Source organism: Paroedura picta, chromosome 9 (assembly GCF_049243985.1).
Source record: "Paroedura picta isolate Pp20150507F chromosome 9, Ppicta_v3.0, whole genome shotgun sequence".
Classification (NCBI taxonomy): Eukaryota; Metazoa; Chordata; class Lepidosauria; order Squamata; family Gekkonidae; genus Paroedura; species Paroedura picta.
Window position 1 is genome coordinate 12,315,215 of NC_135377.1, and position 26,526 is coordinate 12,341,740.

At 47.8% G+C, this 26,526-nt stretch overlaps 1 protein-coding gene across 1 annotated transcript; it reads right to left on the reverse strand.

The window, feature by feature from the left end:
• Positions 1-4,809: 4,809 nt before the first annotated feature.
• CCN3 (cellular communication network factor 3) lies at positions 4,810-11,700 on the reverse strand. The gene is made up of 5 exons (XM_077351607.1): positions 11,596-11,700; positions 11,270-11,492; positions 9,261-9,515; positions 6,186-6,394; positions 4,810-5,463 (listed from the first exon to the last, which is right to left on the reverse strand). Exons 1-5 carry the CDS (start codon positions 11,653-11,655, stop codon positions 5,191-5,193), a joined length of 1,020 nt encoding a protein of 339 aa, XP_077207722.1. The 5' UTR covers positions 11,656-11,700; the 3' UTR covers positions 4,810-5,190.
• Positions 11,701-26,526: the final 14,826 nt, after the last annotated feature.

The window sequence follows — 26,526 nt, forward strand, 5'->3', positions numbered from 1 at the left end:
CTAGGCCAAAAAAAGAAGACACTGAAACTCCCGACTTGCTATTTGACCCTCAACATCTGCCACCCATTCAAAGGCTGCTTCCCTCTCTGTTTATGTCCATCCGGGCTTGATGCAGCCATAACTGGGATGGGGGGCATTTCTGCATTGTGGAAAGGTGCAGAGGAGAGAGAATTAACCCCCTTTGCAGGCTTTTTACAAATCCTCCTTCTGTTTATTGAGATGATAAAACCAAGAGGGAAAACGCTCCTCTCCTCTTGCCCAAAAACTTATTATAAAGTATGCTGCAGTAACCATAAGCCAAACGTTGAGCCTTATCAAAGTGTCAGGTACTCCCTGGAACGTTTGGGTGGATGAATCCATCCGAAGAATCTATCCAGAAACACAGGAGGGCTTTCAGCATTTGTGACTGTGGGAAGGGAACGACGACACCAGAAATGCAGGACAAGTTGAATCAGTAACAGCAGAAGCCGTAACATTGTAAGGAGGAGGTCAGAAAAGAAGCTAAAGTGCCCTGTTTGTAGTCTGCAGGTTCACACACACACATGCCTTCAAGTTGCCACCGATTTATGAGGCTTTCAAGGCAGAAGACATCGTGTTGGTTTGTCATTGTCTGCCTTGGTGTTACGACCTGGGCCTAGTCTGCATACAATTGATCAGGGGTAGTCAAACTGCGGCCCTCCAGATGTCCATGCTGGCAGGGGCTTCTGGGAATTGTAGTCCATGGACATCTGGAGGGCCGCAGTTTGACTACCCCTGCAATAGATAATGCACTTTCAATGTGCTTTCGCGGCTGGATTTTCCTGTGCGGAACAGGAAAATCTACTTCTAAAGTGCATTGAAAGTGCATTATCTATTGTGTGCAGACTAGGCCCTGGTCTTGCTGGTGGCTATCCATCCAAATACTTACCAGGGTCGACCCTCCTTAGCTCTTGAGAGCTGAAAAGATCAGGTGGTCCCGGTCAGTCCAGATGCTGAGACGGTGGCTACAAAACTAGCAATGGATTTTCATTGGGCACCATCTAGTGGTAACTCAAAACGCACACAAACACAGCAACAAATTGCAGGCCGGTGACATTCGGAATAGTGTTTTATTGGAATCGGCGGGAAAGTCCAGGCTGGTAGCCCAGAATCAATGTCACTTCCACCACAGGAACCCCTACCAGCCCAGCCTGCCGGGGCCAAGCAAAAGCAGCAGCAGGAGCTGCCATTGGAAGGCAGCTGCCCAGAATGCTGTTGAAGCAGGAGAGGCTGTCAGTGGAAGTGGGCATCCGGAGCCCCAGACATGCCATGGGTAGCAGGGGGCAGCGGGAGCCCGCCTTTCTTCTCCCCATTGGGGTGGGGCAGCATGATGGAGTGGTTAAAAGCAGCAGACTCTAACCTGCAGAACCAGGTTTGATTCCCCACTCCTACACATGCAGCCAGCTGGGTGACCTTGGGCTAGTCACAGTTCTCTCAGAGCTCTCTCAGCCTACCTCGAAGGGTGTCTATGGTGGGGAGAGGAAGGAAAGGTGTTTGTAAGTCACTTTGAGACTCCTTTGGGGAGTGAAAAGTGTCACTAGGCCCCACTCTCTCATTGGTCAGATAATGAATCTTTCTGGACATTTATTGTCTTCTGTTCTATTTTATAAAGGGCCTCTTTTCTTCTCTTTCTTACCTGGGCATAGAGCTATAGTAAATTAAGCTTTCAGGAGTAAATCTGGTCACAATGACTTAAATGTCATGTAAGACGTGCTTCTGTTTCTCTAAGTAAAAATTTCCTTTTTCTTGTTACTGTTAGAATCCGATCATCTTTGTAATTTGCTTGAACAGCATTTCCCCCTTCACTGGGAAACATGGAGGATTAAGGGGTATTGTGTAAAACTTCTGTGATTCCCGGACAATTGATTTTAATTTTTTGACATTTAACCCAAGAAGGTCTCAGTACTACACAGCACTACACAGCCTGCCCCATACCACACACCACTTAAGGCAGGGGTAGTCAAACTGCGGCCCTCCAGATGTGCATGGACTACAATTCCCAGGAGCCCCTGCCAGCATTTGCTGGCAGGGTCTTCTGGGAATTGTAATCCATGGACATCTGGAGGGCCGCAGTTTGACTACCCCTGACTTAAGGGGTTTCTTTCAAGGGTGCCTAAAGCCCAGAACTAGGGCAATCAGCCTTGACAAAGGAATTTATGGCGCTGTCCTTAAATCACCCCATTAAAAAGCTGGGAAACCTTCATGGCAAAGACCTGAAGGAACAGCAAACTGAAGGGCAGCTCCTTAAATTGGTGAGCAAATACCTCTGTCCTTCTTTTATGAACCTCAATGACACCAGCGGCTCAGGAAGTGGCAGCCGCTCTCTGCAATGACAGTTTGCTCCTGCTGAGGGCAGCACAAAGCTTTTTTCTGCCCTCTTGCTCAAGAGCAGGTATAGTCAAACGCTGGAAGGGGCTCATGGGAATTGTAGTCCACGAACATCTGGAGGACCCCAGGTTGACTACCCCTGCTCTAAAGAGCCACTCTTTATCAAGTTTCGGGCAGTGGTGCCTGTCCAGCAGGATGACCGCCACACCAAACTGGCTTCCTTGAGCTCCCTTCTTCCTAACGCCCGAGAGCATTCATTTTTTTACAGCCACTGACCACAGGAACATGGTTAACAGCCAAGTCACTGAACCTCAGCCAAGGATTTCCTTATGTCCCCTACCCAGCAGCAGAAAAGATGTTCTAATGCTCCAATCTCACAAAAATAACTCAATGCACACAGCCTATTCCGCACACATAGGATAATGCACTTTCAATGCACTTTAGATGTAGTTTTTTCCTGTTCTGCACAGGAAATCCAGCTGCCAAAGAACATTGAAAGTGCATTATCCTATGTGTAGAATGGGCTCATCATGTTTCCAAGTTTGGGTCTTTGGGAACTGCTTACCAGATTGCACAGGGAGGACTGCATTCATAGAATCATAGAGTTGGAAGGGACCTCCTGGGTCATCTAGTCCAACCCCCTGCACTATGCAGGACACTCAAATCCCTCTCGCTCATCCACTGTAACCTGCTACCCCCTTGAGCCTTCACAGCACCAGCCCCTCTGTCAGATGACTATCCAGCCTCTGTGTAAAAATCTCCAAAGATGGAGAACCCACCACCTCCCGAGGAAGCCTGTTCCACTGAGAAACTGGTCTGTCAGGAACTTCTTCCGGATGTTTAGATGGAATTTCTTTTGAATGAATTTCATCCCATTCGTTCTGGTCTGTCCCTCTGGGGCAAGAGAGAACAACTCTGCTCCATCCTCTACATGGCACCCTTCCACATTCCTCTGCTGTCTGCTCAAGGCCCAAAAAAACCAGCAGCCCAAAGTTCTGCACAGTGAACCCAATTTGGCCTCCCCTCCCCTTTCAGATTAGCAATCAACATGAAAGACTTCTCAGCCTGGTTCACCACTAGAGGTCAGCCACAAGTGAAGAGAACATTTTAATCAGCAATGGTTGAACCTTTGAGAAAAATAAGATTACACAGTGTGTGTTTTCTATTTACATTGCCATTTCCATAAAATGCAGACCTACATCAGAGAGATTTACAAGTTTGCTTTCTCACCCATGACACAGCCTGACCCACAGCCTTCAAAGTGCAGCACAAAGTGGCAACCAGTGGCTAGGCAACTGGGGTATCGGCAGCCAAGGTGGAGCGTAAACACTCCGTGCAAAGATCTGGAGTACTCATGCTTCAAATAGCTTAATCCACAAGTCCACAACTCAGTCTTAGTGGGTTGACCACTGCAGCATGTAGAGGGCTGGTTCGACTCTTGCTCCTGCTTCGGCCTAATTTTGAACGTGGCCAGGTCACAACGAAGCATTCACAAAACCAGTTCGACAGCCATGATCATCTGGGAAACATTATCATATTGTGGGTTGGCCTCAGATTTTCAGAGCTGGCTTAAGGAAACATAAGAACCACCATGCTCGATCAAACCAAAGGTCTATCAAGTCCAGGGGCCACCAGATGCCTCGAGGAAGCCCACAAGCAGGAAGCATGCGGCAGCATCATCCAGTCTCTGGCTTCTCCCTTCCCCCCAGCAAACAACTTAGAGAGACATCCTACCTCTGGTCCTGACTATAGTAGAGAATCCATCGTGGTTAGCTGCTATTGCTAGACCATTCCTACATGAATTTGTCTCTTTCTCTTTTAAAGCCTTCCAAGTTGGTGGCCATCCTGTGTCAGGGAGTTCCACAAGTTAACAATATGCCATGTGAAGAGATACTTCCCACCCTCTGGCTTCAGTGGGTGACCCTGAGTTCTGGAGTTATGGGAGGCAGGATAAGAATTGTATAATTGTCAGCACTGATACTGAATGAGTTTGGCCTTTCTGAGAACTCCTTTTGGATTTCTACCCGGAAGATTCAGATCCTGAGGAAGCCGGCCGAAGTTAGCTTTCCACCACACTTAAGAGCACAGTCCTGTCATTACATGCCCCCACGCTGCGCTTCACTTTTCTTCGTAGGTAAATAGGGTGATGATAAGGCAGGCGGAATAGAAGAAAAGTTGGTTTTTATACCCCGTTTTTCACTGCCCGAAGGAGTCTCAAAACGGCTTCTAATCGCCTTCCCTTCCTCTCCCCTCAACAGGCACCCTGTGAGGTAGGTGTGGCTGAGAGAGCTCTGACAGGACTGCTTGGTCAGAACAACACTGTCAGGGCTGTGACTGATCCAAGGTCTGACCCAGCTGGCTGCACGTGGAGGAGGAGTGGGGAATCAAACCTGGCTTGCCAGATTAGAAGCCGCCACTCTTAACCTGTGGCATTCAGAAAATAATTCGTTTTTTTTTGCGGGGGGGGGGGGGAAGAATGTGGAAATATAGAGTAGAGATGAGCTGGCATAGGAATTGCTCATGCCTGCAGTTTCTAAGAATTCCATACTGAATCGGTACATTCTCCGCCTCACCCCCCTAGCATCGCTAAGATGTTGACACAGGCCAATGCCTCGATAGGCATGAGAAATTATTTCAAGGAACTCCGCAGGTGCTGAACTGGGTCGCTTCCAAAGGCACGCTAAAGTGGAACTGACAGTTTCCCTCACCCCGTAGAAGAAGAACCAACAATGTGACCCACCAAGTGCCCCAGCACTCATATAAAACCTATAAGCTCTTCCATTTAAATATCCCATCCCCCATGGAAGTCATTTTCAAGTTCCGATGCTTGTTCCGCGGCTGTCTTCAGTGTGTCTTCCTGAAGAAAGCGTTGTCGTCCCGGGGACAGTTGCCGTGACAAACGCAGGTCGTGATCGCCATGACGGGGTGTTTGACGGTGCCTCCGTGGGGACAGCGGAACTCAACGTGGATGGTTTTTGTGCTGTGCGGAGTGCAACACCGCCCGTCGCTGCAGACGCCGCAGTAACGGGGCCTGTACGTCTGGACGCTGGTGCAGTTCTTGTACTCCAAGCGAACGGCTGTGAGGGACTTCTTGGTCCGGAGGCACTTCTTGCCCTTCTGAGAGAGGGACAGAAAGACAGAGAGTCTGATTCCACATAAGGCAGCTGTATGTGATCGCCCCCATGGTTGGATAGCAACCCTCTAGGACAGGGGTAGTCAAACTGCGGCCCTCCAGATGTCCGTGGACTACAATTCCCAGGAGCCCCTGCCAGCAAATGCTGGCAGGGGCTCCTGGGAATTGTAGTCCACGGACATCTGGAGGGCCGCAGTTTGACTACCCCTGCTCTAGGACATTGGTTTTCAACTTGGGGGTCAGGACCCTTTGGGGGTCGAACGACCCTTTCACAGGGGTCGCGGCAGGGCAAGCAGCTTGGCCGGGAAGGGGGGGGCGCTGTTGCCGGTCCTCCTGAAGGCACCTGCCAATTTATATATAATTCATCTACAATCATGAACAATGGATCTTCACGCCATTGGTCAGTTTCGGTTTAATTTCTGACAAAGAACGCTTCCATAATTTTATGGTTGGGGGTCACCACAACAGGAGGAACTGTATTGAAGGGTCGCGGCATTAGGAAGGTTGAGAACCACTCCTCTAGGATGCCGTCTTTTGTAAATACCATAGAGTTTGGAGGAGTTCCTGCAGCACTGATTGGCCGCCATGTGACGCAGAATGTTGGTCTGGCCGGGCCCCTGGCCTGATCCAACCTGGCTGCTCTTATGCTCCCACCTTCTCTTAGGCAACCCCCCCACGCCCATCCCTGCCAGAAGCGGAGTCCCACCTTCTCCGGCAGCAGGCCGCTTTGGCAGGGCCGCACCTCGCACAGCCTGGTCTGCTTCACCATCTCGCATGTCGGATTCTTGTTGGTGACGCGCGTGGAGACGCCCATCCCGCAAGTGGCGGAGCAGGCGCTCCACTCCGTCGTCTGCTCAATGCAGTTAGAGCCCGAATCGGACCGGTCCTTGTGAAGAGCGGCTTCTGGTCTGTAGGCTGGAGGCAAAGTCACAAGCACAGGATCGAGGGGTTATTTCCCAGTTCACATTGGGCACAACCTTCAGGCGTAGTTTAGACTTCATGACAGGCGTGGCCAAACTGTGGCTCTCCAGACGTCCGTGGACTACAATTCCCATGAGCCCCTGCCAGCATGCTGGCAGGGGCTCATGGGAATTGTAGTCCATGGACGTCTGGAGAGCCACAGTTTGGCTACCCGTGCTTTATTACCTCAGCAACATGTAGCCTTTAAGAAAGCTCAAAAAGAAAAAAAAATCTCCAGCTAGTCCAGAAGAACTGTTGCGAGCCAGGGCTACACTGTGGGGAGACGGCGGTAAACCTTCCCCATTGCCTGTGCCACTGGGCAGTGAAAAGGACTAAGAGGGCTTGCCAGGCCCCTCCCAGGGCTGCTGCTTGACATAGAAGGCCCCGATGCAAGCAAGCAAGCTCATGGAGCCATGCTGGTGTTTCTAGAACAGGCTCGTCCTTGGTGGGCAGCTTTAAGGGGCACATGGTCTCGTTTACTCTGACATCCCAGGTGTAATTGCCTGCCAAACTGGGAGCTGCGTCTCTGGGTAAGACTGGTCTTGATGAGGGTCGGGGCTTTTTTTGGCTCTGGCCCCAACTTGGTGGAATGCCCTGCCTGATGAGATGAGGGCTCTCTGAGAACCAGCTTGGTGTAGAGGTTAATAGCGGTGGCTTCTAATCTGGTGAGCCAGGTTTGATTTCCCGCTCCTCCACATGCAGGCAACTGGGTGACCTTGGGCTCGTCACAGTCCTGATAGTACTGTTCTCACAGAACAGTCCTGTCAGAGCTCTCTCAGGCTCACCTCCTTCCCAGGGTGTCTGTTGTGGGGAGAGGAACGGGAAAGCGATTGTAAGTCGCTTTGAGACTCCTTTGGGAAGTGAAAACTGGGGTATTGAAACCAACTCTTATTTTTTATCCTGCCCTTCCCTAGTTGGCTCAGGGTGGGTAAATCAAGTTTAAAAAAACAGTACAAATAAGATTACAAATATATAACATATTCATCAACTAAACTCAGCTTAAATTATTAAAATTGTTTAATATTAAAAGCCTCCTCCTCATAATTAAAGTCTTACTGAGGGGTGTGTGTGTGTGTGCTTCGTTGGTGTCTGGCTAGATTTTCTTTTGGATGGCTGGTTCTCAGGTTGGGAGGACAACGTCTGGTTGATGTTGAAGTACCAGCAAGCAAACCCCCCCCCCCCACAACTTAATTGCTTTATGTCCAGAGCCATAAATTCATTTCATTCAAGAGGCAGTTTTACAAAACACAGGTGACATCACAGCCTAGGCCGAAGCTGTAAAATGTAAACATTACCAAACTTTACGAGTGGAAGACAGTAGTGTTATGAAACACACGGGAAGGAGGAAGAGTGAGAATTGGCCTTGGAATGTGTTTGAGATGGTAGGTATGTCCGATTTCAAATAGCTATTGGACTTAAATGGGTTGCATCTTGTCACCGTAGTCGACTGAGAACGGGATGTTCCAGCCACGCAAGGCTAAAGGGAGAAGCTCTTCCCTTGGTGGGAGGGACCACCCTTAGCTGTGTGATGGTGAGACCCAATGGAAACTGAAATATTTATGACCAGAGATTTCCATGGAAGAAATTTACTTCGTAGGTAATTATGTAACCTGGCCCAACAGAGCCATCAACTCCTTGTACATCAAAAATGATTCACAATGGAATTTCACAGGCATGTAAAGTCAAATCAAATATGTGATTCCATTTGGAATCAATTATGTAAACTGCTCCAAGCCCGCTTAGAATCATAGGGATCTCCAGGGTCATCTAGTCCAACCCCAGAATGCAGGAAATTGCGAGGAGGGGGGTATATATAAATTCTAAATAAATATCCTGGGATTTTGCCTTGCTATCAAGACTGCCAGAATTACCAATCCATTTGTTCCCTCCCTCTAAGATCCTGATAAACTTTTTTAAAAGTTGCTTTGCCAATTCTTACTGGGCAGAAGCAACTGGACAGAGAGCCCGCAATTAAGTTAGCTAGATTTCCGAGTCCAAGAGCACCTCACAAGCCAACAAGATTTGGGGGGGGCATCAGCTTTTTCAGAGTCAGAGCTCCCTTCTAGGTTTTACTCCTGACAGTTTCACAGTTTCTAACCTGAAAACTGTGTAGGTCTCTCAGCCACTCCTGGATTTGAATCTAGCTGTTCTAGTGCCGACCAGCACAGCTACCTTCTGAAATCCGTAGGCTGTCACCCAGGCCACCAAACAATTTTAATAAGCATCATTTGCCAGAAGTTGGCTCCAAAAGTTTTGGCAATGATCCATTGCCAACAAATGTTATAGTTGGGCCAGCAGATCGCTTTTCTACAACTAAAGGCTCAGCGCAAAATTCAAGGCCAGCAGCGCCGTAAAAGAGCAACTAGCTTCCCACGGCGTGAGCTTTCCAGAGGCGACGCTCTGCCAAAGGGAGTGCTGGCTCTCAAAAGCTTCTGCCCTGGAAATCTTGTTGGGTTGAATCATGACTTGAATCATGCTCTGAAACCGGGGTAGTCAAACTGCGGCCCTCCAGATGTCCATGGACTACAATTCCCAGGAGCCCCCTGCCAGCGTTCGCTGGCAGGGGGCTCCTGGGAATTGTAGTCCATGGACATCTGGAGGGCCGCAGTTTGACTATCCCTGCTCTGCAACATCACCACCCTGAAACAGAGCATGCTTTTTGGAAAGACGGCATACAGGATGAGACAGACAAAAGGCACTGATGAGCACAGCTCAAGAAACCATTTTTAGACACCTTTTTTGGATAGAGTGCATACAAGATTTGGCACGGATGCCTCCAGCTAAATCCTGCAAGGGCGAGAAGATTCCACAGGACACTCACCAAGGACAATCGCCAAGCTGCCCAAGTCCACGTCTTCTTTCGAGTCGCAAGCCCACTGCTCACAACACTCTGTAGGGACTTCGATCTTCCTCGGGAAAGGACATTCCGGGCCAGGAAGCAAGAGGTCCAGGTTACAACGTGGGACGCAGCCTATCTGTCCATCCCTGCATGTACAGTGGTATTTACAGTTGGGCTGGAATGTCTCCCCACTCCGGTAAATCATCCCATCGAAGACGCAATTGTCTCCATCGAGGTCTGAAGCGAGAAAGGAAAGTGATCAAGTTGCGTGTGCAACACCAAGTTCTCTGCTACCATTTGTCCCACCAGCCAGCCTGGTAGCAGTGGCCAAACTGTGGCTCTCCAGATAACAATAATACAATTTTTAGATTTATATCCCACCCTTCCAATGCTCAGGGCGGGTAACAACAGAAGAATAACATAAAGATGTCCATGGGCTACAGATACCATAAACCCCTACCAATGGGAATTGTAGTCCATGGACATCTGGAGGACCACAGGTTGACTACCCCTGCCGTATGGTGTCTCGTTACTGCATTTGGGAAACCCTGACCGAGAGCATCTGCTTGACATGCTGAAGGTCCCAGGTTCGATCCCCAGCCACTCCAGTTAAAGGAGCGATACCAAAGACTCTGAGACCCTGGAGAGCCACCACCTGTCCTGACCTACGGACCAATCTCCAGATTCAGAATAAGGCAGCTTCCTATAACGCCCCACCTTTCTGTATTCCCTATTCTGTTTATTGTCCAGCTTCCCCATTCCTGCTCTGTTTATTGTCCATCCCGTTGGCCGCGACTCAAGGTTGAATGCCGCTAAAAACAACGCAGTTAAGTTATCCCTTGGTGCCATCTACGTCACCAGCGAATTCCAGAGACTGTACAAGTTGTCCTGTTTTATAACTAGAATGAAATGTGAATAGGCAGGAGGCCTGTTCTGCCTAGGCCATAGCAATTATTCCAGGTACAGAGTCCAAGGGCCTCGACTTTCTGCTTGAGAACTGGCTCAAGGTGTCCATAGGTGTGCATGGCAAATGCCCCAGGAACAAAGGACAAGTGGCATAGTTGCAAGGTATTGAACAGTTCCAACCAGGGAAGAAGGTGGGTTATGCTCGGGGCTCGCCCAGTCTGGCCACACGCCACTCAAATCAAAATCTCCCAAGCAAAATCTCCCGGGCTGTTCCTGGGTGGCTGATTTGAAGAAGTGCATCCTCTCCTTCCAAAAAGGGCATCAGTTACCGCTTAGTCTAACCAGCCACAGCTAGAAGTCTGATACATTTAGATCAGGGGTAGTCAAACTGCGGCCCTCCAGATGTCCATGGACTACAATTCCCATGAGCCCCTGCCAGGTTGGAGAGATCTCAACGGGGCATAATGCGAATGCTGGCAGGGGCTCCTGGGAATTGTAGTCCACGGACATCTGGAGGGCCACAGTTTGACTACCCCTGGTGTAGAGTATGACGCTCTGCCCCTCAGCCAAGGCAGGCTTATTAGTACAGGTGCCTCCTACCAGGGATGAACACTGGTCTACCCGGGTCAGTACGGCCTCCTCGGAAGATGGCTCAGTGGTTTTCACATCACCCTGAAGATGCCAGGGACTGAACCCACCAGGAGCGGTTGACCATGCCAGTAGCACATGTTACGGGGCCCCACATTTCCAGGGACTCTGCAGTGCTGTACTGTTGAGGGGGGGGGGGGGGTGACTGTCAAGGGATCTTCATACTCTTGCGCTTGCAGACTGCAAAACCCCCAAAGGGGCAAAATTGAGCATGCCTGCGGATCATAAGCCCTATAAATGTGAAGGTCCTTTTAGACAGCAGGGTCCCTTAAATCCTTGCTCCGGTGCCACGGGCCCTTTGAATCCTTCCACCGGGCCCGGAGCCGGGCATGCCAGGCAGACGCCCTGCCCGCAGCCCCTTCCCAAGGGACACGATGCAAATCCTCCACCAGCCCGCCCAATACCTGGTTGGAGACGGGCGGGGACGGCATCCTTACCCATGCACACGCCCAGCTCCGCCGCGCCGCGATCGCAGTAGAGGCCTCGGTCCTCCTGGCAGGGCAGCCGCTCGGAGCAGCCTTCGCCCCGCTGCCGGGCGCACACCGGGCAACAGGCGCAGCCGTCCAGCACCGTCGCCACGCCGGGCGCGCAGGGAGGCGGATCGGCCGGGCACTGGCACGCCCGCGGGCAGCCCCCCGGCGCCTCCTCCTGGCCGCGCACCTGCGAGAGGGGAGCAAAGACAGCGGCGCCGTCAGCCCAAAGCGCCGCGCCCGCCCCGACGCCCCCAGCCCCAGCCCGGCCAGGCAGGCAGGCAGGCACCCACCGTGCGCAGGACGAGCAGGAGGCAGAGCAGCGCCCGCCCGGCCTGCAGAGGAAGCCGCATCTCGGCCGCGCTCTCCGGCTTGCCCCGGCCGAGGCAGAAGCTCGCTCGCTCGCTGGCGCGCACATGCAGCCCTGGAGCAGATTATATACAGCGCCGCGGCAGTCCCCGGCTTGCGATTGGTCAAGCCCCCCAGGGGCCGCCAGCCAATCCCGCGCCCGGGTGTCAAATTCTTCTTCTTCGCTAGTGCCCGCCTCCTGGGGCCGCTTCGCCATCTGCGGAGCGTGCGGAACAAACGCGTTAGGCACCGTCCTCCTCGCGCGCCTCTTTGGCGGGTGGACTTGAACCACGTGGTCTTGCCTGGGGCTGGTTCCGAGCCCGGCTCCGTGTTCTCTCGCTCTGAATTATCTGCAGTGCTTTCTTTCCTACTTGTTATTCTCCTATGGCATCAGTGTACAAGAGCCAGTTTGGTGTCGTGGTTAGGAGTGCGGATAATCTGGCAAGATCGGTTCGATTCTGCACTCCAGCACATGCAACCAGATGGGCGACCTTGGGCTCGCCACAGCACTGATAGAGTTGTTCTAACCGAGCAGTGATATCAGGGCTCTCTCAGCCTCACCCACTTCACAGGGTGTCTGTTGTGGGGAGACAATAGGGAAAGCGACTGTAAGCCACTTTGAGCCTCCTTCAGGTAGAGAAAAGTGGCGTATAAGTACCAACTCTTCTTCTCCTTCTTCTTCTATATAGTGCAATCTAAGATGACGACTGCATGAAGACGTTTAGATCATAGTGTATAGCCAGCAGGATACAGTTTGTGTTTATTTTTCTAATGTGTGTAATAGCCAAAAGAGCCTAGGATTACCTGGCAGTCAGGCAAGAGAGATTCCGAGGCAGTTTACCATTGTCTGCCCCTGATTCCTTGGAGGTTGCCATTCCAAGGCTAGCCACGGCTGACCCTGCTTAGCTTCTGAGATCTGAGGGGATTGGGCTTGCCTTGGGTATCCTGGTTGTTGTGATTTCGGTGTGATGTTCTAGGATTTGGGCAAAACTCTGTGGTTTCACCATAGAGTTTTGCCCCACTTCTAGAGTGTCACACTGAAGTCCTACCAGCAACATGAGAATCATTTCTGGATGTTCACTAGAAGTGGCAGTGTGCCACCAGTAGGGCACCATAGTAGAGGTAGGGGTACAAGCCCCACTTCCCCCAGAATTAACGCCTCTCTTTGCTAGATCTTAAAAGTTAGAATTCAATGTTTCATTCATCGGTTTTGCTTCCTAACGTTATTTATTGTCCACCTTCCTGCTGGGACTGTCCAGTGACTTACAAAACTGACAAACAATGCAGTAAACCGGGGGTGTGGCTAAAGATGTCGTCCTGAGAGGGTGGCAGGGCATCTGCTCTGCTATCTCTGAAGCCTGACAGGGGTCAATTGTGCAAGCAATTGGCAGAAAAGAGGAGGGGTACGCAAACCCCACCTCACCTTTCTACCCAGGAAGTTCTTGGGGCCGTCTCCAATCCTTTAGGGAGTATATCTCCCTGGATTATAGGCTGTCAGCGTTCCAGGTCCAGAGGACGACTGCCATTTTCTACCTCGGACTTTCTTTTCTTTCTTTAATCTTAAAGTATCTGCTTCAACCCTACATGATGATTTACCACAAATGAACGGTTTGAACTGAGGGGAGGACATCGGCTGAGTTCCAAAACATCATTTACTGCAAGTATCTCTCGTTTTTTTTTTCTTCGTCTTTCTTCCTGCATCAAAGCCCTTTGTTTCCCCCCTCCTCTTACTCTGCTCTGCCTGAAGCCACCTCGTTAAGAGGCAGGCTAATTCTCCTAACTAAGCAGAAGGAGGACTCAAATCAACTCGAATTAATTGGCAAAAGCTCTTATTGTAATTGTTTTGGTTTTCGAAGATAAGAAGATAAGAGCTGTGAATGGGAAAATCTCACGAGAACTCTGTGCCTTAACTGACTTTAATACGTCACATGCCTGTGCCGGAACATTAGAGGATAAAACAGAGGACCTCTACTGGCCACTTGTAAAATTGTTTGAGGCCGGGTTTTTTTAAAGTCAAAATCATGTCTATGTTAAAAAGATTGGCTCATCTAATAGAGATACAAACCCAAGATTACAAAGTATTCTTAGATGGATTGATCAAAAATATCTCCAAGGAGATCCAAGATGGCAAGGAAGAAGTCTTCAATAGGAATGATGGATTAATAACAGTGACTGATGACAGCTTTAAACAAGGTGGAAAACCAACAGCAGAAGAGAAATCTGAAATTCATATCTTCAAGGAGATCCAAGATGCCAAGGAAGACGTCTTTAACAGGAATAATGGATCAATAACAGTGGCTGATGACAGCTCTAAACAAGGTGGAAAACCAACAGTAGAAGAGAAATCTGAAATTCTGGAGACGGAAAATGGGATGCCGGAGTTCTGCAGCCCAGATAAGGACACCCTTTTAAAAAAGACATACAGCCATCTCAAAGCAACAGTGTACAAAAATCAATCAAAAGAAATATGGATCTGCAGTGAAAGTAACCGATTTAAAGGATCTCTCTGGGGAAAAAATTGTATTGATACTGGAGTCCAGGAGGTGCAACGGCCTCAAGATTTATCGATGCATACTCTGCGGGAAAGAGTACAACTGCACTTTCTACGCCAAAGGCCTATGGGACAGAATATAATTTTACGGGAACGACAAGATGTAGCAAGCCTCGAGATGAGACCCCCTTAAGAAGACCGAAAGCTCATATTGTTTTATGTTTAATGTTATACTGTATTCTATATTTCCATTTTTATGAAAAAGGGGAAGCAGTGTCTCTTTCTCTCTTCTTTTTTTTTTTGTCTCTTTTCTTTTGTAGGCATATAGGTAATATAATCATTAGTGCTGAAAATGTAAAATGGGGTTCTCCCCCCTTATTTTTTCTTTCTTCTATTAGTGTATTGTCCTAGGACTAAAGCCTACACTGACTTGTAGAAAATGTTTAATGTTAAGCTTTCAACTTAAATCTGAAAATATATCTGTTAGGATGGTTCTTAGAATGGGTCAAGCATAAATTGTTTTGTAGATGTATCAGAACCAAGGATAAGGAGAAGCTATAGAAGACTGAAAGCTTATATTGTTTTATGTTTAATGTTAAGCATTTAATCTAAACCTGGAAATCTTATTATTCTCTGTATTAACAACATATACTGTATTCTACATTGCTACTTTTATGAAAAAGGGGAAGCAGTGCCTTTTTTCTCTCTTGTTTTTTTTTCTTAGTAGGCATATAGGTAATATAATTGTTAGCGTTGGAAATATAAAATGGGGCTTTCCCCCTTATTATTTTTTTTTATTATTGGTGTATTGTTATAGGGCCAAAGCTCATATTGATCTGTAGAAAATGCAAAGCTCTCAACTTATACCTGTCAGGATGGCTCTTAGAATGGGTCAAGTATAAATGGTTTGTAGATGTATCTGTTTTAAGGATAAGGAGAAATTATGAAATCCTTTTGTAATTTTTTTTCTTTGTACATCTTTAAGGCAAAACCCTACTTTCCTCTCCCTTCATCAGGGTATTGATACAGGGCCAAAACTCATACTGTGCTATAAGAAATGTTTAATGTTAAGCATCTAACTCAAACCTAGAAATATCTGCTAGGATAGCTCTTAGATTGTAACTTTTCTTTTGTATATCTAAACAGGCCTTTTTTTTTTTTTAAATGTAGTGGAAATGTGGACGGCTCTTAGACTCATGGCTCTTAGAGGTTTGGGCAAAAGTTTATATCACTGTGGAGTCAATGTGGGGTCGTATATTCTCAAATGATGATTATATTTCTATCTTTATGAAAATAAAAAAAATCATTATAAAAATAAACAATGCAGTAAACCAAACTCCAGTATAAAACAGACCGCAAGCAATGCAATTAGACTGGATTACCAGATGGGAAAGGTAAAAGGTAAAGGTATCCCCTGTGCAAGCACCGAGTCATGTCTGACCCTTGGGGTGACGCCCTCTAGCGTTTTCATGGCAGACTCAATACGGGGTGGTTTGCCAGTGCCTTCCCCAGTCATTACCGTTTACCCCCCAGCAAGCTGGGTACTCATTTTACTGACCTCGGAAGGATGGAAGGCTGAGTCAACCTTGAGCCACCTGCTGGGATTGAACTCCAAGCCTCATGGGCACAGCTTCAGACTGCATGTCGCTGCCTTACCACTGCGCCAGAAGAGGCTCTACCTATTTACCTTTAGATGGGAAAAGAAAGCGATAAAAACAGGATAAGACACAACAAAATCCACTCTACTTCTTTATTTAGTACACTTGTTTCTGTTGCTGAGACTCAAGATGAATCACACAGTTTTTTCAAAAAGCCCTATGTTCTAAGAACAGTACAAAGAAGACAACCAGCAGTGGTTAAAACTGGGCAGCAGAAGAGACCAATGCACCAGAACAAAGTTTGAGTCCAGTGGCCCCTTTAAGACCAGCAAAGTTTTAATCAAGAAATAAGCTGTCATGTGCAAGCACACTTCTTCCGATACAATGGTGCTGGACCCAGACAATCTCCTTGGCGTCCTGGCTTGGTAATGACGCCACCCACAGCTATTTCATGTATTCATTATGCAAAGCTGTCCTAAAATAGGTTTCCAAAGTTGACTTTGGTGGTGAACAAATTGCTCTTTCCGGAGGTCAAGTAACGCTCTGCAGAATATCAATGTGTACTCCCCCCCCCACCCCAAGTAATTACTTTGTGTAAGAATGCACATTAATGCCAGCAATTCTCAAAGCATTCTCTCTCTCTCTCTCTCTCTCTCTCTCTCTCTCTCTCTCTCTCTCTCTCTCTCTCTCTCTCTCTTTCTTTCTTTCTTTCCTTTCTTTCTTTCTTTCTCTCTCTCTCTCTCTCTCTCTCTCTCATCTTGTAATCTCTACTGATTGGTCAGGAGCCAAAGATATTCAGGGGTGGTGGTGGTTGATTTTTAAGCACTTGGGGGGGGGGATTTTCCAATGGGATAGCGACTGAATCAATATGAATTCTGGCACAAGGGAACACTTGGGCTTAGATGCCAAGAATTTCAGTAAAACTGGGTCATGTACCAATTCCAGAACAAAAACACAGTAACAAAACCTACCGTGGACTCTAGCAGCAGTTGGAGTTTCAGGTCTGAGCATGGAAATATTCTCATTTAAATATTTGCTTAGTGCCATGAATCTTCCTGGGTGGCTCTCAGAATGCCGTTCATTCTTGGTCTACCCTACCTCGAAAGGCTGTTCTGAGGTCAAAGTCAGTTCCACTGACAGTGACCTTCCAGTGCTTCAGGCAGAGGTCACAACTATTGCCTAGTCCCTTTGACGCGGGCATTGAACCCCCGCATACTAAGCAGATATTGTATCACTGAGCAACAGCTGCTGAAAACCATAAGAACCTAAGAAGAGCCCTGCTGGATCAGACCAGTGGTCCATCTAGTCCAGCATCCTGCCTCACACAGTGGCCAACCAGCTCCATGTTGATGGATACTCTGTTTTTTGGAGCAGGTTATAAAAATAAAAAGCTCATCTGTAAAATGTCGATGTTAGAAAGCTTGCAGAAGGCCTGTAAAGTAGTTCCTTTAAAAAAAAACCTCATGCAATGTTAACAACAGCATTGGTCCCAATTTCAATTTTACTTGTGGTGTGTGTGTGTTGTTAAAGGTATGTGAATGCACGAGCAATTTATGTTTTACTGTCTGATAGAATCTTAATCCTGTCTGTTTGTATCCCCATCCTGTTTCAAGGGCTTGAGGTATCTAGGAGGAATACTTGCCCCTTAGGACCTTCCCTCTCCCAAAGTTCTGCAAGCAAGGCCTTCTCTCTCTATTTCTTAAGGAGGTGAACAAAGTTTGAGACCAGTAAGGAATGCAGATATAAGATTGGAAGCAACAGTTCCGGGGACAAGTCTGCAGGTTTTCAAATTTGATTGCAGATATTGAGGATTAAAAGCGCTCTAAGATATCGCACAATAAAGGTAGGGTCGCTCCGGATCAATCCTTCTTGCTGCAGAAGGAAAATTTAAATCGCCCAAAATCCAAACGGAAATTGCATTCTGTGTAGAGGGCAGGGACTGAATCGACCTGGGATAGGAATAAAAGCTCCGTGCAGTTGACACCTAGGTTGCCACTAGCCCTAATCTAGACAGCCCAGGCCAACCTGATCTTGTCATATCTCAAAAACTAAGCAAGGTTTGTTATTTTGTTGTTATGTGCGAAGTCGTGTCCGACCCATCGCGACCCCATGGACAATGATCCTCCAGGCCTTCCTGTCCTCTACCATTCCCTGGAGTCCATTTAAGCTTGCACTGACTGCTTCAGTGACTCCATCCAGCCACCTCATTCTCTGTCATCCCCTTCTTCTTTTGCCCTCAATCGCTCCCAGCATTAGGCTCTTCTCCAGGGAGTCCTTCCTTCTCATGAGGTGGCCAAAGTATTTGAGTTTCATCTTCAGGATCTGGCCTTCTAAGGAGCAGTCAGGGCTGATCTCCTCTAGGACTGACTGGTTTGTTCGCCTTGCAGTCCAAGGGTTAGCCCTGGCTAATATTTGGATGGGCGACTTCCAAGGAACACCAGGTTTGTGATGTGGAGGTAGATGACGGCAAACTGCCTCTGAACATCTCTTGCCTTCATCCCCGCTCCCCTGGGGGTCTCCATATGTCAGCTGTGACTTGATGGCATTTTCCACCAGCAGGTTTATACTGAGAACTGATAATTGTGGGGAGGGGGTCATCTTACGTAATGGACAGAATGCTTGATTGGGACCCAAGAGACTAGGATTAAAATAATCAGCCATAAAGCTTGACGTTTTACTTAATAAACCGTTTCTTCCAGCTTGTTCCCAGTTGGGATTTGTTTTTTTCTTTACTTCTGAGGTTGATATTTCGACTATATCGTTTTTGTCCCCCTTGCACTGTTTTGCAACACTGAAACAAACAGGGCCCCTAGAAACATATTCAGAACTAGCCATTCAGATGCCAAAAATGGTTAAACATTGGTATTTGAAAAAGTTGCTTTTCATTACATTACACAAAGGGAATTCTTCCTATTCTTTTGTTGTAGTGTTGTAACTAATGAATGCATTTCCCCCTCCAAGTATCACCAGATCTCAGGGAAATGAAAGTGTGTACCCAAGGGGCTCTAACCTCCCCCCGTCCTGATTTAAAACATGGTGTGTGGTGGGAAAACCTGTCACTAGAACACCAATACCCAGCTTGCGCATCAGAATTCTCACGGATAAAGCTTCTACAAAAAGAGAGGTCTGTGTGTGGGGAGGACCATGAACCAATTGCAAAATTTACCCAGATAAGAAGAAGAAGAGTTGGTTTTTATATCCCGCTTCTCACTATCTGAAGGAGTCTCAAAGTGGCTTACACGTACCTACTCTTTCTGTCCCAACAACAGACACCCTGAGAGGTAGGAGGGGCTGACTGCCCTGTGAGAACAGCTCTATCAGGACTGTGACTGGCCCAAGGACACCCAGCTGGCTGCATGTGGAGGAGTGGGAAATCAAACCCAGGTCACCAGATTAGAAGCCACTACACCAACTTTGCAGCCATCCCAGTATGACTGATGAAGTAGAATCATAGAATCATAGAGTGGGAAGGGGCCATATGGGCCATCTAGTCCAACCCCATGCTCAATGCAGGATCAGCCTAAAGCATCCAGGTTAAGTATCGAACTGCTGCTTAAAAACTGCCAGATGTCCTATTTGCTTTTATTTTGACCTCCCTCCCTCCCTCCCTCCCTCCCTCCCTCCCTCCCTCCCTCCCTCCCTCCACCCACCCACCCACCCACCCATCCATCCATCCATCCATCCATCCATCCATCCATTGATTGACTGACCTGCTGACCTACGCTGTCTCCCGTCCTCTTATCTACACCAATCTGCTTGCATCTAAAATTCGAAGTTTACAAAAACTTAAAATGTGTGAATGTGCTGGGAGACGTTTTGTCCCTGCAAATGTTGACTTTTGCCCTTGAGCCAGTTGCTCCAGCTGGTTCCACCAGGGGGCAGTAAAAGCTGCCATGGCTGTGAATGTGACTTCCTGGAACAGCAGGGTACCAGAGGTGACAGAGGCAGGCAGGGATGGCAATCCCATGCCCCATGCCATGCACTGCTCACTGATGTCCCTCCACTACCCCCATTCCCATGCTAACAACTGCGTGACTCCCCCATGGCCCAGCAACCCTCCTTTCTTCCTTCACCCCTGAGCTAAAGTTCAAAGGTGACCAGGCAGCAGCTGTGAATGGGGGAGGACCCATTAAAGGGCTAGAAAAGTGCAGGGTCAGGGACATGGAGCTCAGCCCTTTCACTTTTAGGTTAGAGGTCAGCTTTGTCCTCAGCTTAGCTATGACAAGAGCATCACTGGCAGCCTTCAAGCAAAGGTTGGATACACACTTTTCTTGGATGCTTTAGGATGCTTTGGGCTGATCCTGCGTAGAGCAGGGGGTTGGACTAGATGGCCTGTATGGCCCCTTCCAACTCTATGATTCTATGATTCTATGATTCTATCCATGGGGATATACTCCACCCACAGCCTGTTGGAGTGAGTGACTCAGCATGTCGAGTCCCTGGAAATGGTGCTACCGGGTATATCAGCAAATATCTCCTTGAATAGGATGCCTCTCCTGATCTTAACTTGGGAGCTGTCCTCTGACCCTTCCTCCCTCTGTCTTCTCACTCTCTGCACATGGCCTTCCATGGAGACACATAGCTCTGCGGGTCCCTCCCACCGAGACAATGCTCTCATACTCCCACACGTGTGACGCCGGCCAAGCTGGCGATTTGTGATAGAGAAAGTATTCTTTAGATTAGGCCTTTTCCTCTTCTGTTGACTGCACCCTGAACGTGACCTGAAATTACTTGAATAAATGTGAGTTTACATATTTTTCCAATACACTTCTTGTGAGATTTATTTCCTGCACTCTGTATTGTGTTTCTGTGACTGGGCAAACTCTGCTACATTAACTAGATTTCACAATACAGCCACCCCATACTCTTTCCTTCTGGATTTTTCAAAATCCAGCTCAAAGAGAAAGCCCCAGGAGTTCAATAAGCATGCTTTGAAACAATGGAAGCTGTATGGAAGCTCCCCCAAAATGTGAGGGCATGCTGTATTTCACATGACAGAAAACTCTCAATCGAAAAAGTCCCTGTACTACATCATAGGTTGGTTTTGATGAAATGGAGGTAAATATGTGCATAGTATGCTGAATTCCATCGAGGATGGGCGGAGAGAAAAAAGGATTTTTATAAATTGATGTTGGGCCAAACAGTCCTTGCCCTTCATTTTCCTGTTCTACTCGGGTCCAACAGATTTTGCAGGTTTGTGTCGCATTCCATAAAACCTGCAATACCTGTTTTTCTCTTGACCAGCCCCAGTCTAGCCCTGCAGAGCAAAAGGCACCAGGGATCAAAGGTCCCTGAAGTCATCTCCAGTCTCTTCTAACATCTCTATTGCGAGGAAGTCTCTGCAAATCACACACCTTATTTGTGAGGCTTGTGGCCCTGGCAAACATGGTTCCAAACCTCAGCACTGCCTTCACCAATCCAAACTGGATCCAGACCTGAATATTTGCTTCCTTGACCTGCCTCCATCCATAACACATCTGAGCCAAGCGGTGATAGTTCTGAATCAAGCCATGCCAAGGGATTAGAGAGCACAAGGAGAGAGAAAAAGAAAGAAATCTCAGCCCTACGTTAGAAAACAAATGTCTCACACTTTGTAATTTATTGTTAACCCAAATACATATTTCAGCACTTTTAAAATTTTCCTTTCTCGTTTTCGTTTGTGAGTCCTGTGATTAGGAAGTGAAGAGATGCGCCTCTCACTTCAGAACAGAACTGGCCCTTGGAATGAGCCAAAGATCCAGTTCGTTTTGCATTCTTATTCCAGCAGAAACCAGAGACTTCTGGGAAATATAAGGCAAGGCAGGAAATGAACAGCCCTTTTCTGATTGTTTCCCCTCGCTAGCTCAATTTCCTCAGGGTCAGATGGGTTGATGGGTTAGTATTTCAGTGGGAGAGTCCTGAGGAAGTCCAGGATTGCTACACAAGGGGTTGCCAGCTCTATGTCAAGAAATACCTGGAGATTTTGGGGGGTGAGGGAATGGAGGCTGGGGAAGGCAACATTTAGGGAGGGGAGGGACCTCCTCAATGTACAATGCCATTGAGTTTACCCTCCAAAGCAGCCATTTTCTCCAGGGGAACTGTTCTCTGCTGCCTGCAGAAGAACTGTAATAACAGGAGATCTCCGGGTCCCACCTGGAGGTTGGCAACCCCAGCTATGTAGAAGGCAGACAGTGGCAAACCACCTCTGAATGTCTCTTGCCTTGGAAACCCTGAGGGGTTGCCATAAACTGGCTGCAAATTGATCACACTTAGGGCAGGGGTATTCAACCTGTGGTCCTCCAGATGTTCATGGACTACAATTCCCACAAGCCCCTGCCAGCGTTTGCTGGCAGGGGCTCGTGGGAATTGTAGTCCATGAACATCTGGAAGACCACAGGTTGAATAACCCTAGTGTAGGGCATTAATTAGAAGGAGAGGGTTCCATTTGGATATTACGGCTATTGGCTACTGTAGCCCTATCCTCCATGAAGAAAATCTTCGAAGAGTAGCCAGGTCAGATTGTGTCTAGCAAAATCCCGGGGCACCTAAAAGACCTGGAAGCTGCACTTCAAGCAGAGTCTACGCAGGGTATGCCGTACGGGTGTTGGCTTGTTTCAGTTACTGGAATCATTTCACCCCAATTGCCTTCAATGGTGCCGACAGAATACTTAGCTTGTGAAAATTATGATATCCAGTTTCGATTCTTGCCCTGTATGACAGACAGTTCAGTGGCCAAGGCTTTACCCCAGTCTGAGAGCCCTGAGTGGGTTCAAATGGAAGTTTTCAGTTGAGAGTGTCCAGTAGGAGTTACAGTTGAGAGCTGACAGTTAACAGTGAGAGAACAAAGCAGACTGGGAGAGAATCAAGAAGTTAGGGAAATGTGTGTGTGTGTGTGGGGGGGGGGGGGTTGATCCTATCTGATCCTAAGTCTGAGAGAAATTGCTCCTAGAAGATGGGGGTGATTCCTGGCCAGTAGATAAGGAAGGGAACTGGAACTTGTGTGAATGTTCCTGCCTTCAACAACTGTAGAGTCTGTGAAACCAAGAAACTTATGCTTCTTTATGTAAGGGGGGCAAAACTAGCAGAAATCTCTCTACTCAAGTTCTAAAGACCTGTCTGAGTTACAAAAAAGTTATTTTGGTGACAAATGATCTGATGTTTATATTTATTCAAAGTTACATCATTCCTGTTGCCTACTCACCTCATAAATCCTAAACCTGATTCCTACCTGACCATTTCCTCTCAAAATGATATAAATCAGTCCTTTGTTACTATGGCTGGTGTAGCAGCAATGGAGCTTCCACATGGAAAGTTTCTCTGCGGTTTTGCTGCCCTAGTTTCTTTCGACAGCCACTTCCCTTCCCCTGGACCACCTGGCCTTTAAGCAGATTTTTTTTAATGGAGATTTTGAGGGTGGATATGGGAGTGGGTGGAATTTGGGGTGGGGAGGGACCCCACTGGAGGATAATGCTATGGAGCCCAACCTTCAAAGCAGCCATTTTCTCTAGGGGAATTGACTTGGCGATAAATTGTCATTCTGGGGGGGGGGGGGGGTCCCCAGGCCCTACCTGGGTACCGGCATCCCTACTAAGCTGCCATTTTCTTCAGGGGAACTGATCTCAGCTGTCTACAGATCAGTGGCAGATTGGGAAACCGAGGGTGGGAAAATCCAAGCTTGCCTACTCTTGTGGCAACCGTCCCGTCTTTACTGTGATCTTTCCAAATCTTCACAGCAAGGCATCTTTGAGAAGGGTCAGACAAAAGCTGGGGAAACCCAGAGAGTTGTAGGATGATGCTATAGGGAAGTGGAGGGGGAAGAGATACTCTTTACACTAGCATCAAGCCCAAGGCAAATAAACGGTGTGGAAATAGCCCACGAATCTTGAATCTAGCAGAGGACAATACAAAAGCAGAGGAAAAGTCAGAAGAACCTAAGGTCAAGTGGAATCCTAGCTGGACAGCAGCAGCAACCAACATATTTTTCTTACTCTGTCAGAGAGCAGAGCAGTGGCATGCAGATTTGCTCCCTGCGCTGGTGACTCCATAAGGCCTGGCAAAAAGAAGACCTCCCTTGGGCTTGAAGACTACATTTTACTTGGGGTTTCCTGAGCAACAAGGGTTATCTTTTTATTGAAAAGCCCCATTTGTTTGCAGGAGATGAAGGCCTCTTTGAACTCCCACTTGCTGAGATCCTTTACCTGGAGATGCAAAGCAGGCATTCTACCACTGAGTCACAGTCCTGTAGGAACGACTTACCGTATTTGCCGGCGTATAAGACGACTGGGCGTATAAGACGACCCCCCAACATTTCCACTCAAAATACAGTACTATGGGCCACTATGGGCAGCTATGTCTATCCCAACTGAAGTGCACCCGGCGTATAGGACGACCCCCCCCCCACTTGGAGGCATGTTTTTCAGGGGGGAAAAGTAGTCTTATACGCCAGCAAATACTGTAATTTTTTCCCCAAACAAATCAATAAGAAATAAATTAAGATATGCTGACCTCCAGGGCTGGAGATGGAGAGCCAGACCTGAAAAAGGGAAGTTTACAGTCTCTTTATTAAATATTATTATAGCAGTTATGGATTCTCTAGAGAACGCAGGAATTTCAAAGAAGTTAGAGAACTTTCATTCAAAGGGGGATTGAAACAGTTGCACTTGCTGGCACCCCGGCACCGGTAATAAAGTTGTCACTTTATTGATGGACGAGAGGTCATAAATATAGAGATTTTGATTGGTTTGTCAGGACAAAGAGAAAATAAGAACACGCGCGTAGTACATGTCCTGCCCCCTCCCAGGAATGGAAACCATGAGAGACGCACGCCTGGGAGGGGAGAATGGAAGCAGCTAGTTCTTTAGCTTGTGGCCGAGTCCATCAACCTGTGGTCCTCCAGGTATCCATGGACTACAATTGCCATGAGCCCCTGCCAGAGTTTGCTGGCAGGGGCTCATGGCAATTGTAGTCCATGGACATCTGGAGGACCACAGGTTGACTATCCCTGCATTAAGAAGAAGAAGAAGAAGAAGAAGAAGAAGAAGAAGAAGAAGAAGAAGAAGAAGAAGAAGAGTTGGTTAGGGCTTATCCTGCATTGAGCAGGGGGTTGGGACTAGATGGCCTGTATGGCCCCTTCCAACTCTATGATTCTATGATTCTATGGTTCTTATATGCTGCTTTTCTCTACCCTAAGGAGGCTCAAAGTGGCTTACAGTCGCCTTCCCTTTCCTCTCCCCACAACAGACACCCTGTGAGGTGGATGAGGCTGAGAGAGCCCTGATATCACTGCTTGGTCAGAACAGCTTTATCAGTGCTGTGGCGAGCCCAAGGTCACCCAAGGCTGGCTGCATGTGGGGGAGTGCAGAATCGAACCCGGCATGCCAGATTAGAAGTCCGCACTCCTAACCACTAGACCAAACAGAAGGCAGGAAAGGCCAGCCCCCCCCCCCACACACACACACACTGGAGCTCCTGAGGATCCCTGGGGGTCTGTGAACCCAGACTGGGAGTCCTTGGTTTAGGAAAACAGTACGATGAGTATGTAAATGTATAAATACTGGTTGCAGTTTGGATTTTCAAGGTTTCTGTTTGGTGATTTTCTGACAGATGCCTCTCTTATTCCACCACTGCTGAACGGAGATCTTTTTTCTTCTTCTCGCATATTCTTATTGGTTAACCAGTTAATGAATTGATTTGATTATTGAGAACATTGAAGCACCAAGTCTGCAATCCCGTCCCACCTTGCCACCTGGCAGGATAAGAGGAAAGGGAGACCTCTGTATCAAAGACCTTCAAGAATGCTAATATTGCCCAGCCATGCCATATTCAGTGGACTACGAGGAAAATTCCTTGTGAAAACTTTTTCATACCTGTTAGATTTCATGGAAATATCCGAGGCAGTTGAAATACCGAATCGTATGTTGCTCATTAAAAATGTTCTCTCTCTCTCTTTCTCTCTTTTTGTCTTAAAGATGTGCCAATAGGTGTTCCCCTTTGTTCCTGGTATCTGAGGATTGCAACAGTCTTTTACATGTCCAGCCAAGTCAAGCCCAGATGTTGTGCTACACTTTCATATTTATGGGTTTCCCCCTACGCACACCTATTGAATAAATATTCACCCACATAGCGAAGGAGTCAGCGCATCATGTCATCGTACGTTGTGAAGTCCTGTTTAGTGTTGCTATCTCTTCCCCCACCCTCCTACTTATTTAACTTAACTCTGAAAGTTAGTACACCAGGATGGAATTTCTCATAGCATAGCCATGATTCATGGATAGCACAGCAAGTGACCACATGATGAAACACATAAACCTTCTTCAATGGAAAGGTCATCATCACTGACATAGCTCTGCCTAGTTTCCCAGCTCTGCCCCAGAGGATTCATAGAATCACAGAATCATAGATTTGGAAGGGACCTCCTGGGTCATCTAGTCCAACCCCCTGCACTATGCAGGACTCAGAACCCTATCACTCATCCACTGTCACCTGCCACCCCCTTGAACCTTCACAGAATCAGCCTCACTGTCAGATGGCTCTCCAGCCTCTGTTTAAAAATCTCCAAAGATGGAGAACCCACCACTTCCCAAGGAAGCCTGTTCCTGTAGATCTGGGAGTGGTACGTGGCCAGGAAAATCTCTAAGGAGGGAGTGGTGATGTCAAAGTTGCCCACTCTAGTTTGGACAGTTCCTAGAGGATTGGAGATTGAGTATGTGGAGATGAATTCATCTTGGGGAGGGTGTTGAAGAAATTCCTGTTGGTGGATGTTGGTGTTATTGTCTGGAGACAATGGTTGCCTTGGAATGTGGGCTGCA